The sequence below is a fragment of the Notechis scutatus genome, chromosome 2 (assembly GCF_049901735.1).
Source record: "Notechis scutatus isolate UNSWTSFEM ecotype Mainland chromosome 2, rNotScu1.2, whole genome shotgun sequence".
Lineage (NCBI taxonomy): Eukaryota > Metazoa > Chordata > Lepidosauria > Squamata > Elapidae > Notechis > Notechis scutatus.
In genome coordinates, this window is record NC_142010.1 from 171,095,346 (window position 1) to 171,108,390 (window position 13,045).

The following is a 13,045-nucleotide window of genomic DNA, read 5'->3' on the forward strand; positions in this document are numbered from 1 at the left end:
TTGTGTGCAGAAGGGTAGGAAAAGTTGAAAGGAGGAAGGAAGGAAATACCATAAGCAGCTTGTTTTGCCATTATTCTATTCTACTGCAAAGGGCTAAGCCAAATATTTGCATCTTGCAAACTGAGTAATTGAGACTTTAGCCTATGAAGCCTTCAGCTGCTTACTCTGTTGTCCAACTCCAGTTACAGCAAGAAGAAATATAAATCTGGTCAGTACAAGGAGAGTGAAAACAATAACACACACACATACACACACACACAGAAAGCCTTCATTAGACTTCCTTTCAGATAAGAGCCACTGGTATCATGTTTTAGTCTGTTTTCACATATTGTATGGGGCCATAATCAGTGATGGGATTCTAATATTTTTACCACCGGTTCGGTGGGCGTGGCTTGGTGGGCAAGACAGAATCAGCATATTGCCCCCAACAATATGGGTCCTCATTTTACCCACCTCGGAAGGATGGAAGGCTGAGTCAACCTGAGCCTGGTGGTGGGATTTGATCTGCCAATACTGGAATATATAAGTGTGTCAAACTCCACATAGCTGAACAAGATCAAGGAAGCAAGACTTACATATATTTCAGGAACTTCAATGTTAGTCTGGGGTAATTACAGAATCTTGTAAACTGCACAAGGAACGGAGGGAAGAGCCCAACTGCAGGATCAGGTTGAGGGGGGTTGGGGGGAGCAGAATATTAGTTTATTTGACTATTCTCTTCATGTGCAAAGGGGGACTGTTTTATCTCCCCAACCTCAACTGTTCCCATTTCATCTGTATATCTTGATGTCAAGATATGCAAACTGAGGTTCCTAGGGAAGTCTTTTTACATGGAATGATGGAGGATGTTTGAAGACTCCTTCAAAGGAAAATCCTTTGTAGCACCTTGCCTGGGGCATTTACATTGCTCTGGGTTTGATTTGCCTCCAGTTTTTTTCTTTTTTTTTTTTTTTTTTTTTTTTTTTTTTTTTTTTTTGTTGGGGGTTTTTTTTTTTTTTTTTTTTTTTTTTTTTTTTTTTTTTTTTTTTTTTTTTTTTTTTTGGGGGGGTTGGGGGGGGGGGGGGGTGTGGTTTTTGTTGGGGGGTGTTGGGTTGGGGGGGGGGGGGGGGGGGGGGGGGGGGGTTGTTTGGTGGGGTTTTTTTTTTTTTTTTTTTTTTTTTTTTTTTTTTTTTTTTTTTTTTTTTTTTTTTTTTTTTTTTTTTTTTTTTTTTTTTTTTTTTTTTTTGTTGTGGGGGGGGGGGGGGGGGTTTTTTTTTTTTTGGGGGGGGGGGTGGGGGGGGGTTTTTTTTGTTTTTTGTGGTTTTTTGGGGTTTGTTTTTTTGGGGTTTTTTTTTTTTTTTTGGGTTTTTTTTTTTTTTGTTGGTTTTTTTTTTTTTGGTTTTTTTTTGTGGGAGATGTGTTTTTACATTTAACAACCTGTTTCCTGAATAAACAAATGCTGCATCTAAACAGTTACAACAGCACTTCAGGAGAACTTAAAAGACACCAGATTTCCTCCTAATTATCCACACCTACAAAGGATTTTCCTTCTGGTCAGTCTCCATCATTCCATGTAACTCAGACCACTACCCCAACACTGACATGTGAAGCCAATAAAATACTGTACGTTGCATTCGTTGGGGACAACAAGCACTCACTGTTGTGTCACTGCTGGTAAGAAGACTTCTGCCTGCGAGACGGATGTAACTGTAGCAAGCAAGAAAGGAAGAGAAAAGTTTGTTTCTGATGGGTACCTCTATGTATTTGAGAAGCTAAGTGTGGTTGATTCTTGCCTTACTTTTTGGCACTGTGAGCAGCGTGATAGATGCAGTGCCAGAATTCACACAAGATTTGGAGAAGTAATAAAAAGAATCAATGAGCATTTATTCGCGCGCACACACACGCACACATACACACGCATCAGCACAGCCTGTGGAAGTGGTGCGTTTGCTGAGCAGCATGAAACGGCGGGCAGAGGAGGAGACAGTGGAAGGCGCATCCAAAATTATCAAGATGTGTCTGGCCAATGTGAGCCCAGAGTCTACCCTGCAATACCAGCAACCCCAGCAGTGCAAAAAAACATCTGCAGAAAAAGGAACAAAATACGGGCAGGACCCTCAGACCCAGTAAGCCTTGATCACCTCATTTTACCTGAGGAATACAAGACATACTCACCAACTCCTGGCTTGCAAGAGCCTTTCCTACTAGGAAATTTTGGAGAGGGGTCAAAGAAGATCCTAATATTTGGCAGAAGGACTTGGTTGGACATCTTGCAGTCATCCGATACCTGGTATGTAGATGGGACTTTTGTCATAGTTCCAAAACTCTTTGCACGGGTGCATGTCATCCTAGCCAAGAAATGTGAGGGAGTGCATCCTGTGTTATAATGCACTTCTACCAATAAAACAACGTACTACCTATGAAAGGCCGGCTGAGTTTGTTAAAAACCTGGTGCCTGACACACAGCCATGTTCCATTCGCTGTGATTTTGAATCGGCTGCCATGAATGCCATTAGGGAATGCTTCCCAGAAAGAGTGCTTTTTTGAAAAGTGCTTTTTTCATCAAGCACAAAATATGAGGAAGCATTTGGTTGGAGATGGAACCACACATGAGTACAAAACGGACACTGAGTTCGCTGTGAGGACAAAAATGGTTGTGGCTTTGGCTTTCGTATCTGTCCCAGACTTGGATAAATACTTTACTGCTCTGGAAAGTTATCTTCAGGGATAGCTGCTTCGCCTCCTACACTGGTTTGAGAATACCTATGTTGGCCGTCCTGCGGGGCGGGGGGGGCATGGAAAACAGCCATCTTTGTTCCCAACAGCAATGTATCTTTTCCAGCGAGCACAGATGGCAGAGGATTGTATAAACCAGGGATCTCCAACCTTGACAACTTTAAGACTTGTGGACTTCAACTCACACAGCTCCTCAGCCAGCACCCCTGGTATAAACAATCACTCGGAAGCAGCTTATCGAAGGTGCCGAGCACAATAGGGCATGTGTCATCCAACCATTTGGAAATTTATAGATGGCCTACGCAAGGTTCAACGAGCCATGGATGCATTTTATGAACAACTCTTGTCAGGACACAGTCCTCCAATGAAACGGAAGAAATACCGCAATGCAGACCAACGGATTTTCCGGATTGTCGGTGAATATGGCAACTGAAACCCTATTGATTATTTGTGTGCCATTGCACACAATTATCAAATAGAGTAATCAAAGCTGGTTTTTAAGTGGTCTTGTTTCTTTTTCTCACCTATTACTTCTTCGAGGGTGTGTGCTTACAGGTGGGATGGTGTGTGTTTAAGGGAGTGTGAATATCCAAGGCATAGTTCAATGAGAGGTGAAGTCTGGAGCCTCCATTGCTTCTCCGGGGTTTTTTTTGGGGGGGGGGGAGGGAAATCCCGTGTTCACAAGATGAATATTTACCATCATGCAAGTCAGTTGCTGCCTCTCTGCCGGAATTCCAGGCAGTGATTCTCTGGGAGGAAAAGTCTTAAAAACTTCTGCTTTATCCCCTGCAACTGTACCCCTTGCAAGCACCGCTGTGATGAAGATTTAGCTGCTGCTAAGGCCCTGCCCAGCACCCAAGATTCCTGTCACCAGAAACCACACCCAGGCCCTCACCTATCCATACTTGCTCCCTCCCTTCCTTCCCAAGAACCCAACAGGCACTAGGAGCAAGGCAAGAAGCAACTACCCTCAGCTTATCAAATACCTAGAGGTCCCCATCAGAAACAAACTTTTCTCTTAGGAAATTAGGAAGGAGTCTGGCGTCTTAAGTTCTCCTGAAGTGCTATTGTAACTATTGAGCATTTGTTTATTCAGGAAACAGGTTGTTAAATGTTAAAGGGTGGCAAATCAAAGCCAGAGCAATGTAAATGCCCCAGGCAAAAAAAAAAAGGTGTTACGAAGGATTTTCCTTTCAGTCTCCAAACAGACCACCCCCTCCCAGATCCCGCAGTTGGGCCCTTCCCCCCACCTGATCCTGCAGTTGGACTCTTCCCCCCCACCCAACACCTGATCCTGCAGTTGGCATGATTCTCTCATGCACAAATTATCCTAAGACTTTTTGAAATCTATTTTTTTTTTATTTAAAAGTTCCAAATTTTAAAATTTGCCCTAATGCCGAGAACACAAAGCCTTTTAGAATAATTGCAACAGCAACAACAACAACAAAGCTAATACATTCATTCTTGCATCTTACCAGCAATATCGCAGAGTTCAGCATCGGAAGCATTTGCCAGGGCTTCCTCCAGTTCTGGTTCCAGAGTTACACTTTCCAAAACTGGATCAATAGCTTTCTGCTTGGGGACCCAGATTTTTCCTATAAATACATGAAGTGGTAACAGCTTCAGCTCCATTCCAGAAGGTTGGCAATTAGATACATTTTAGTTTAATGGTTAAGGCACCAAACTTGGAAACTGAGTTCTAGTCCTGCCTCAGCCATGAAAGCCAGCTGGGTGACTTTGGGTTGGGTCACTCTCTCTCAGCCCAACAGGGCTGTTGTTGTGGGGATAATAGGAAGAAGGTATGTTGAATATAAAAGGGACATGGTGGCTCAGCGGCTAAGACACTGAGCTTATCGATCAGAAAGGTTGGCAGTTTGGCGGCTCGAATCCCTAGCGCTACGTAACAGAGTGAGCTCCCATTAACTTGTCCCAGCTTCTGCCAACCTAGTTCAAAAACATGTAAAAATGCAAGTAGAAAAATAGAGACCACTTTGGTGGGAAAGTAACAGCGTTCCGTGCGCCTTCGGCATTTAGTCATGCCGGCCACATGACCATGGAGACGTCTTTGGACAGTGCTGGCTCTTCGGCTTTGTAATGAAGATTAGCACCGCCCCCTAGAGCCAGAAATGACTAGCATGTATGTGCGAGGTGAACCTTTACCTTAATTGAACATGTTCACCACTTTGAATTATTTGTATAAACAATAAAGGTGAAATATAAACAAATAAATCAATACATTTTACTCTCCTACCTAAGGTTCTTTCATAGTTTCTAACATTTCAAGACTCTAAAACAGGGGTGTCAAATTCACGTTGTCACAGCAGTGTCACATGACGTATCAGGACTTTTTCCCCCTTCGCTAAACCGGGCAGGGCTGGGGCCAGCATATGAGATATCCAGCCTGTGGGCAGCGAATTTGACACCCCTGCTCTAAAAGAAGGGGGAGAGAGGCATTGGCAATGAAACTCTGTTGTATGAAAAGGGGAAGTTAAACTCTCCCCTCCCCAGTTAAAATCATCCTCTCTACCTACTAATAACTCATAGGAGAATAGAATAGAATAGAATTCTTTATTGGCCAAGTGTGATTGGACAAACGAGGAAGTTGTCTCTGGTGTATAAGCTCTGAAGGTACTTACAAGCAACAAGTGATAAGCATAATCTTAAAATACAATCTTCATAAATCATAGATACAACACTGAGTGACAGTCATAGCATACTAAATAAAAGCCTTACTCTCTCTCTGTGTGTGTGTGTTATTTATATCAGGTTTCAAGATTCACAGCGTGATTGCTAACCTTACACTTAAAAGTAGCAGAGGCTGGATTTTATGTGATTCTACATCAGTTTATGTTAATGCAAAATCATATTATATTTTTTAGCATCCTACTTCTAAGGCTGCCTAACTGTGACTAGTATTCATTTTAAAATAGCAATGGCACAGAATCAGAGCATGCCTTCGGGGGGCCTGGCACCTTCGGTGATATCCCACCCAGGCCTTTCTCCAAATTGTGATTTATTGCAGGATGTGCTCATTCAGGCTTGGCTCTTTCAACAGGAAACCAAATTCCTTCTTTATATTTTCACACACACTTTTAAAAGTAATGTTCTATTTGTTTTACATAAGGTAAAGCTAAAAGACATTTTTTCCACTTGCAACTTACAGCAACTTTAACACTCTTTCAACCATTTTGTGCCCAAATAACAGCAACAAAGAGAGGCTTTATGTCACTTCAATGATTAATGAACAAGACTCTGAAGTGCTTTATTGCTGCTGTGGATGAAAATGCCCAAAATTTACTTTGAATAGTGCTTGACTGCTGATGAATACGTATCTATGTAGCTCTCTTAGCAACAATATAAGGAGGGTTTGCAATGGCCTTTTCTGGATTCCCTTTCTAGTCTAGCCCTGGAATTCTCTGGAGTATTAGCCTTGTTTAATTTTGGTGCCCGGAGAAGGCCAATCAAGGTGCTGCACAAAATACCCCCAAAAGTCAGCTCAATAAGTTGCAAAATTAGTGAGAAAATAGTATTAGTGTTGGTGGTTCAGCAATGGATCTTTATTTTTTTAAAAAAAAAAATCTCAGAACAAAAGAAATGTGTGTATGCAGTGGTGGAAATGCTATCTTTACTCCAAAGGGAAAATAAAGATTATGAAAGGACAAAATTAGAATATTTTTGTATTTCTTTTGCCAACTTTTTTCTTGGAAAAAAGGACAAAGTCTGGTTTGGAGTTTGTTTATTTTTTTGGAATAGAAAGCGTGAAAGCAAGACACAAAATAGAACAAACATAAGGAAAGGGGTTCCTTTTTTTAATAAAACAGGGCAGTCGAATGGGGGTGGGTGGGGGATGGGGAGAGAAAAGTACCGCTCCAGGCGTGGAATGTGACACTGGAGCTATTTTTGTTCCTGCTTCCTATGAAATGGCACGAAACAAAGGGCAAGGACCAGGCGGTCCAGCCTGTTGGTGGAGCAAGACTAAATTTAGGCTCACGCTGAAGCACCTGCTCCTTTTCTCATGAGGGTAGAGGAACGAAAGGCCAAAGTTATTGAAGAAAGGCTTGCTTTAAAGCAGGGGTCCCCAAACTTGGCAACTTTAAGACTTGTGGACTTCAACTCCCAGAATTCTGGGAGTTGAATCAATCAATAAATCAAACGTTTATTGTCAATGCACAACATGTCTACAATGAAATTGAAACGAGTCTCTTTGGTGCTGGCCCTGCAAGTCGATCATATTAAACCTAATTGTGGTGTTTATGTTACGTTCAGAAGTCTGACAGCCCACAGATAAAAGCTATTTTTCAGCCTATTCATTCGGCTTGAAATCCACAAGTCTTAAAGATGCCACGTTGGGGGGGGGCTGTTTTAAAGTAAAAGACAACACAAACATAAAATACAAGTTAAGCTGCTATGGGAGTCGGTTTGGGGGGGTCTAGGACAACTCACCACAGTTAACACATAGTCGCCAACATGCCATGGCCAACTTCACCCTCACATCCCGGACATAAACTGTTTCAACTCCTTCCCTCAAAATGACGCTATAGAGCACTGCACACCAGAACAACTAGACACAAGAACAGTTTTCCCCCCGAAAGCCATCACTCTGCTAAACAAATAATTCCCTCAACACTGTTCAAACTATTTACAAAGTGTACACTACTATTACTGTTAATCTTCTCACCACTCCATATCACCCATCCCCTCCCACTTGACTGTTTCCTAGTATGATTTGATTGTTGATTGTGCCCTATGAATATCAATAAGTGTTGTACATTATGATTCTTGATTCTTAACGAATGTACCTTTTCTTTATGTATACTGAGAGTATTTACACCAAGACAAATTCCTTGTGTGTCCAACCACACTTGGCCAATAAAGAATTCTATTCTATTCTATTCTATTCTATTCTATTCTATTCTATTCTATTCTATTCTATTCTATTCTATTCTATTCTATTCTATTCTATCCTATCCTATCCTATCCTATCCTATCCTATCTTATCCTATCCTATCCTTGCTGAGGCCAACTCACCAGAAAACAATTTACCACAGCCATCTTGCCACGGGACAAAAATTACATAATATTGAAGAAATGGTGGAAAGAGTCATTAAAAAGAAAGGATGCAAAAGGAGGGACACAATGAAATGTGAATGACAAAAATTAAAATATTTTTTAATTGTTTTAAATAATTAAATAAAATTGTTGAATTGTCCCGTGACAAGTTGGCTGTGGCGAATTGACCATGGCAAATTTTGTGAGTTGGCTACAGCAAGTTGGCCAGGGCGAGTTGTCCCATTCTGGTTTTGGGATGTACTTAAGAATATCTTTAAGTTTATCAGTATGAGAAGCACAGTACTCTAGATGTGTATCTCCTACCTCTTTTCTCCCCAGTGAAGGGAACCAGATCATCTCGGTCTTTAGTGTCATTTGCCTGCTTCTCCAAATGTGCCAGAAGAACATCTCTTTTATAAGGGCCTGTGGGTGTTTTCTTGGTCTGATCTTTCTGTCTCATTCCTGCAGGTAATATTGCATTCTATAGTTTGGAGAAAGGAGGAAAAACATTCAAGCTCCATGATCATCATCCATCACCCTATCTTTTTTAATGAAATCCCACTGAACACCCACACGCTGGCAGTGTCTAGCTATTGATTTAGAGTAGCATTCACAAAATCATAATATATGTGAAGAAAAAGTTTGTTTTGTTCAATTGACCACCAAATTAACATTTAAAATATATACAGAGAATAACAATAACAAATATTAAGGAAAACAAACCAAAAGCAAATAGCATTAAAGATAAGAGAAGAAACTAATCAAATAATCCTCCATGGGTTCAACTAAACTCCCATTCTCCATCTCTGGGAAAACAGCCAAGGCTTAAGGGCTTCTCAAAACTCCAACAGAGTCAGGGCCAAATTATTTATTTGTTTTTATTTTATTTATTTTTATTTTGTCAAGCGATTATAAGATAACAGATATAAGTATAAACATAGTTATGAATACATGACATGGATACATATAAGAAAAATATATAAGAAACAATAGGACAGGGACGGTAGGCACGTTGGTGCTAAGAGGCCTACAGGCCTCTTAGGAAAGAGGAGAGGTCAATAGGAGACAGTCTACTCCAGCAGAGTCAGGGCCAAATTAATCTCAAGTGTACAGTGATCCAAAGGGTAGGGGCTATAATAGACAACATACATTTCCTGGATCCTGCCAAGAGAATATTCTCTAATCAATGGAACCAAGACCATGCCCCTTCTGCCAAATCTGATGGGTCAGCTGGAGTCCATTGGAAAGAAAAAGCCCCACAGATAAACTAACATAGAGAGACAGGAAGGTGGCCTTGAAGCAAATATTCCAAAATGGTTAAAAAAAATTTTTTTGTCCAAGGACAAAAACATTTCTTAAGTTCTCGGAACAAAGATACTAGGTAGAGACAACCAGGTCCACACCTGAAAGTTCTGATTTATTGCTCAAGCTTATGCACAGGAAGATTCACAGACTAATAATTTGAACCTGGGTAAAATTAGTTAAGGATCAAAGGCATTCAAGAGTGGTTGCACTTTGTCCTCTTGCAACTACATAGCAACTTAAAACTGATGCCTCACTTGACTCCTCCTTCTGGCTCTGCCAATCTCTCTCTCCTACAGAAACTCAGGCTGGCCGTCCCTGACTGATGAAGTTTAAAAAAAGAAGAGAAAAAGCAGTCAGACTTGCAAGATTCTGATATTATATTATAAAGTATCCTTCTATACTTCCTGTGGAATTGATTTCCTAGTCCGATCTTGCAAAGATATATGGGAATGGCCTTGGGAGAAGAAAGAGCTGCAGCCTAAATAGCAGTCTGACAAATGAAATTTTGAGATCAAAGGAGGAGAGTGGTGAAAGCATATCTGAAGGAATCTAGTTACCCCAATCGAGTTTTCAGGTGAGGAAAAGTGAGGAATAGAAGTACTTTCAGTCGTGTAAGACAGTGATCCCCAACATTTTTTACGCCGCGGCCCGGTACCGGCATCAGCTGGGCGCCGCCATCTTTTTGATGAAAAAGTGCTTCCGGTGACCTCACCGGAAGCACTTTTCATCAAAGATGCGGCGCAGCGCTCGATGAGCTTTCCGGGTAGAAATGGCTTTCTACCGGAAAAGCTCACTGAAGCGCTGGCGCCGCCATCTTTTTTGATGAAAACGTGCTTCCGGTGAGCTTTCTACCCGGAAAAGCTCACCGGAAGCGCTGGCGCCACCATCTTTTTTTGATGAAAACGTGCTTCTGGTGTAAGATTTTGTTAATGTAATCTTATAATAAAGATAAAGCTAGTATTTTTGGTGGTACTTCTGTTTGAACTATCCTGCAAAGCTAACATGTGTACCCCGTGAGCCTGACATCCAGGCCCAGCCATGAAGGTCTTTATAGGAAACCACCAGCACCTTGAATTCATTCATTTATATAGATGCTCATCTCATTTTTACATGATTCTAGGTAGTTTATAGTTCTAGAGCCATTGTGGTATAGTGGTTAAGGGTGTATATACCTGGGAAACTGGACATTCTAGTCCTGCCTTAAGCATGAAGCCAACTGGATGGCCTCGGATCAGTTCCTCTCTCTCTGCCATAGGAAGGATGCAACAACAAATTACTTCTGAAAAACCTTGCCAACAAAACTGCAGGGATAAGTCCAGGCAGTCACCATAAGACAACACTGACTTGAAGGCACACATACAAACAAGAAAGCAGATTAACTAAAATATGTAAAATACATAATATAAAAAATAAAACACATAACAGTTTGGCATTTTCCAATGAATTATTGGAAATACAGCCAGAAGTATATTTGGATCCAGCGCAACTTGTAAACATCCATAATCACTTGTACCACTATATTCTGGATCAATTGCAGTTTCTGGATGTTCTTCTAGAAGAATCCCATTTGTTTAATTAAACAATGCATGTGGCACCTTGAAGTCCCATGAAAAACATATTAATCTGCTCAAGGGATGACTAAGCATGACTGATCATGGACAGTATCAGCTGACCCAGGAAGGGACATAATTGGCACAGAACACAAAGTTGTGAATAAGCCTTCCTGGCCTCCATTGCTGCCTAATTCTCAAATAGCAGCTGTGAATTTAGGAAGACTCCCCACTGTTTGTGTTTGGGGAAGTACACGTCTCCACATCCAGATTGGAAATCATCAGTCCGGGAGACCTTAAAATCTACAGCCACTCAATCTTGTTAGGGTTGAGCGTAAGCCTATTCTTCCCCAGAGTCTCCAGACACCAAAACAGAATTTCCACAAAAATCACTTGGTTGGCCTGGAGATATAATACCAAGCATATTGATGACACCTCACCCTGTGTCATTGAATGACCTCAACAGTGGCTTCATTCTAGATGTTAAGGAGAGTGGGGGTCTCCCTGGGGGTCTCCACTCAAAATAAGACATGGGCTGTACCCCGCCCCCATCAACAGAGACTGCAACTTAGAACGAAGCTGGAAGAAAACCAGTACAAAATTGTACCCCTAATTCCTAACCTTTGGAACCAGTCCAGAAGGATATCATGATCAGTGATCCTGAAAGCCATGAACAGATGGCTTTCAATATCACTGAAATAAGAATAGGTACATTACCCCCATCCTCCTCCTTTCAGTGGTCATCCCCAAGTGCACTCAATGTTCTTTTGGTTCCATACATGGGCCTGAAACATGACTAAAAGGGGAATAATCTGCTTTCTCCAGGACTTTCTGAAGCTGCAGCATTGGGTCTACTTATGACAACTTCAGGAAGAAACAGACCGCTATTCTTTAAACTCTCTCACTGCCCAGACCCAACCACACATCCTTTGAGAAGCCTTGGCTAACCAGGATCTAACACCGGAGATGGTCAAGCTCACAGCACTGACCAATAGGATCAAATTCAGCCTAGATAATCAAGCAAAACTAAACTTCAGTAAACTCCATGGACCTGCATCAAGGTTGGTCCAGCTTGGAATGAATATTAGTCATACTATCCATTAGCTACCTAGCATAGGAGCCTCTGTGGTGCAGTGGTTAGAGTGCAGTACTGCAAGCTACTTCAGCTGCAGCCAGCTGCTTACATTTTGGCAGTTCAAATCCCACCAGGCTCAAGGTTGACTCAAGCTTCCATCCTTCCAAGGTGGGTAAAATGAGGACCCAAATTGTTGGGGGCAATAGGCTGACTCTGTAACCCGCTTAGAGAGGGCTGTAAAGCACTGTAAAGCGGTATATAAGTCTAAGTGCTATTGCTATATTCCTTATAGTGGCCTTGTAAATGAATCTCCAACCATACTTCCACAGAAGGGATTGTACCACTTGAAACAGGGCCAACAGGTGGCTATCTGCAAATTCAATAAGGGGGGAAAAAAGGAACAATGCTTTACCATACTTCCTGCCATGTGGTAGTCCTTAATATTGTTTTGGCTCTAGCTCATGCTGAATTAGCTTCACTTCTCTTGGTTCTCCAATAATGTTCTGCTGTGGCATGTGGCTACTGTGGAATGTGGGAAGGCACGCAGGTGGCTGCTGTAGTATTACTGCAGGGGGGCAGAGAGATGCTGCAGCTTGGTGTAAGTATGGGTGTGCAGGCAGGTGTGCTCCACAGAGTGAAGAAAATGAGATTCCCCAGGATCTTGTATTCCACAGCAGGACTCCTCAGGAGAAAAAGCAGTCCGAGTGGGAACAACTTGCAGAAGTGACTTGCGACCCTCCCTGCCAGTTTTGCTTATGCAATGCCAGCAGGGAGGGTCACAAATTGCAATCACATGACCACAGGATATTGCAACCATCACAAGTGTGAGCTGGTTTCTAAGGACCTGGGTGGTAATCACATGACAATATGGGTACTGGAGTAGCTGGAACTTCCAGGACTGATCATAAGCACCACTCTGTTCAATGAATGTTTACTAAATGAGTGGTTGTTAACCAAGAACTCTCTGCAGTATGAACATCATAACTACCTGTATTTCTTTGCTTTATTCTTTGCTCCCACTATCTGCTGCTCAAAACTGGAAGTTAAATTTAATCATGATTAAAACTCACTAAAAAAAAAACCCAAATATTTTTTAACAAACTATTCTTTTAAAGCACTTACATCTGGATCGAGTTCCAGTAGCTCATCTTCTAGAATCTTGATTTCCTCTTCTGTCAGTGCTCCAAGGATCTGATCTTCATCTAGATCTCGGTACTTCTCTAAACCTTGTCTGTATGACATTTTGGAGAATTGGCTTTTTGATCTTTGCTGGCTTTTAAGTCTCTTCTTCCCAAAATATAGGACCTGGATGATTAAAAAATAAAATAAAAATATTAAAACTTAAGTTGCA

The 13,045-nt window shown here is 41.5% G+C and overlaps 1 protein-coding gene across 4 annotated transcripts in view; it reads right to left on the bottom strand.

Moving 5' to 3' along the window:
• Positions 1-13,045, bottom strand: part of TMOD1 (tropomodulin 1) — a 45,303-nt gene that overhangs the window by 17,314 nt on the left and 14,944 nt on the right. For all 4 annotated transcript variants that reach the window (XM_026672930.2, XM_026672931.2, XM_026672932.2 and 1 more), the window contains exons 2-4: positions 12,817-12,999; positions 8,089-8,245; positions 4,191-4,310 (exon numbers count right to left, since the gene is read on the bottom strand). In XM_026672930.2, coding sequence (XP_026528715.1) covers positions 4,191-4,310; positions 8,089-8,245; positions 12,817-12,936 — 397 coding nt within the window. In that variant the 5' untranslated portion in view covers positions 12,937-12,999. The remainder of the gene's footprint in view (positions 1-4,190; positions 4,311-8,088; positions 8,246-12,816; positions 13,000-13,045) is intronic.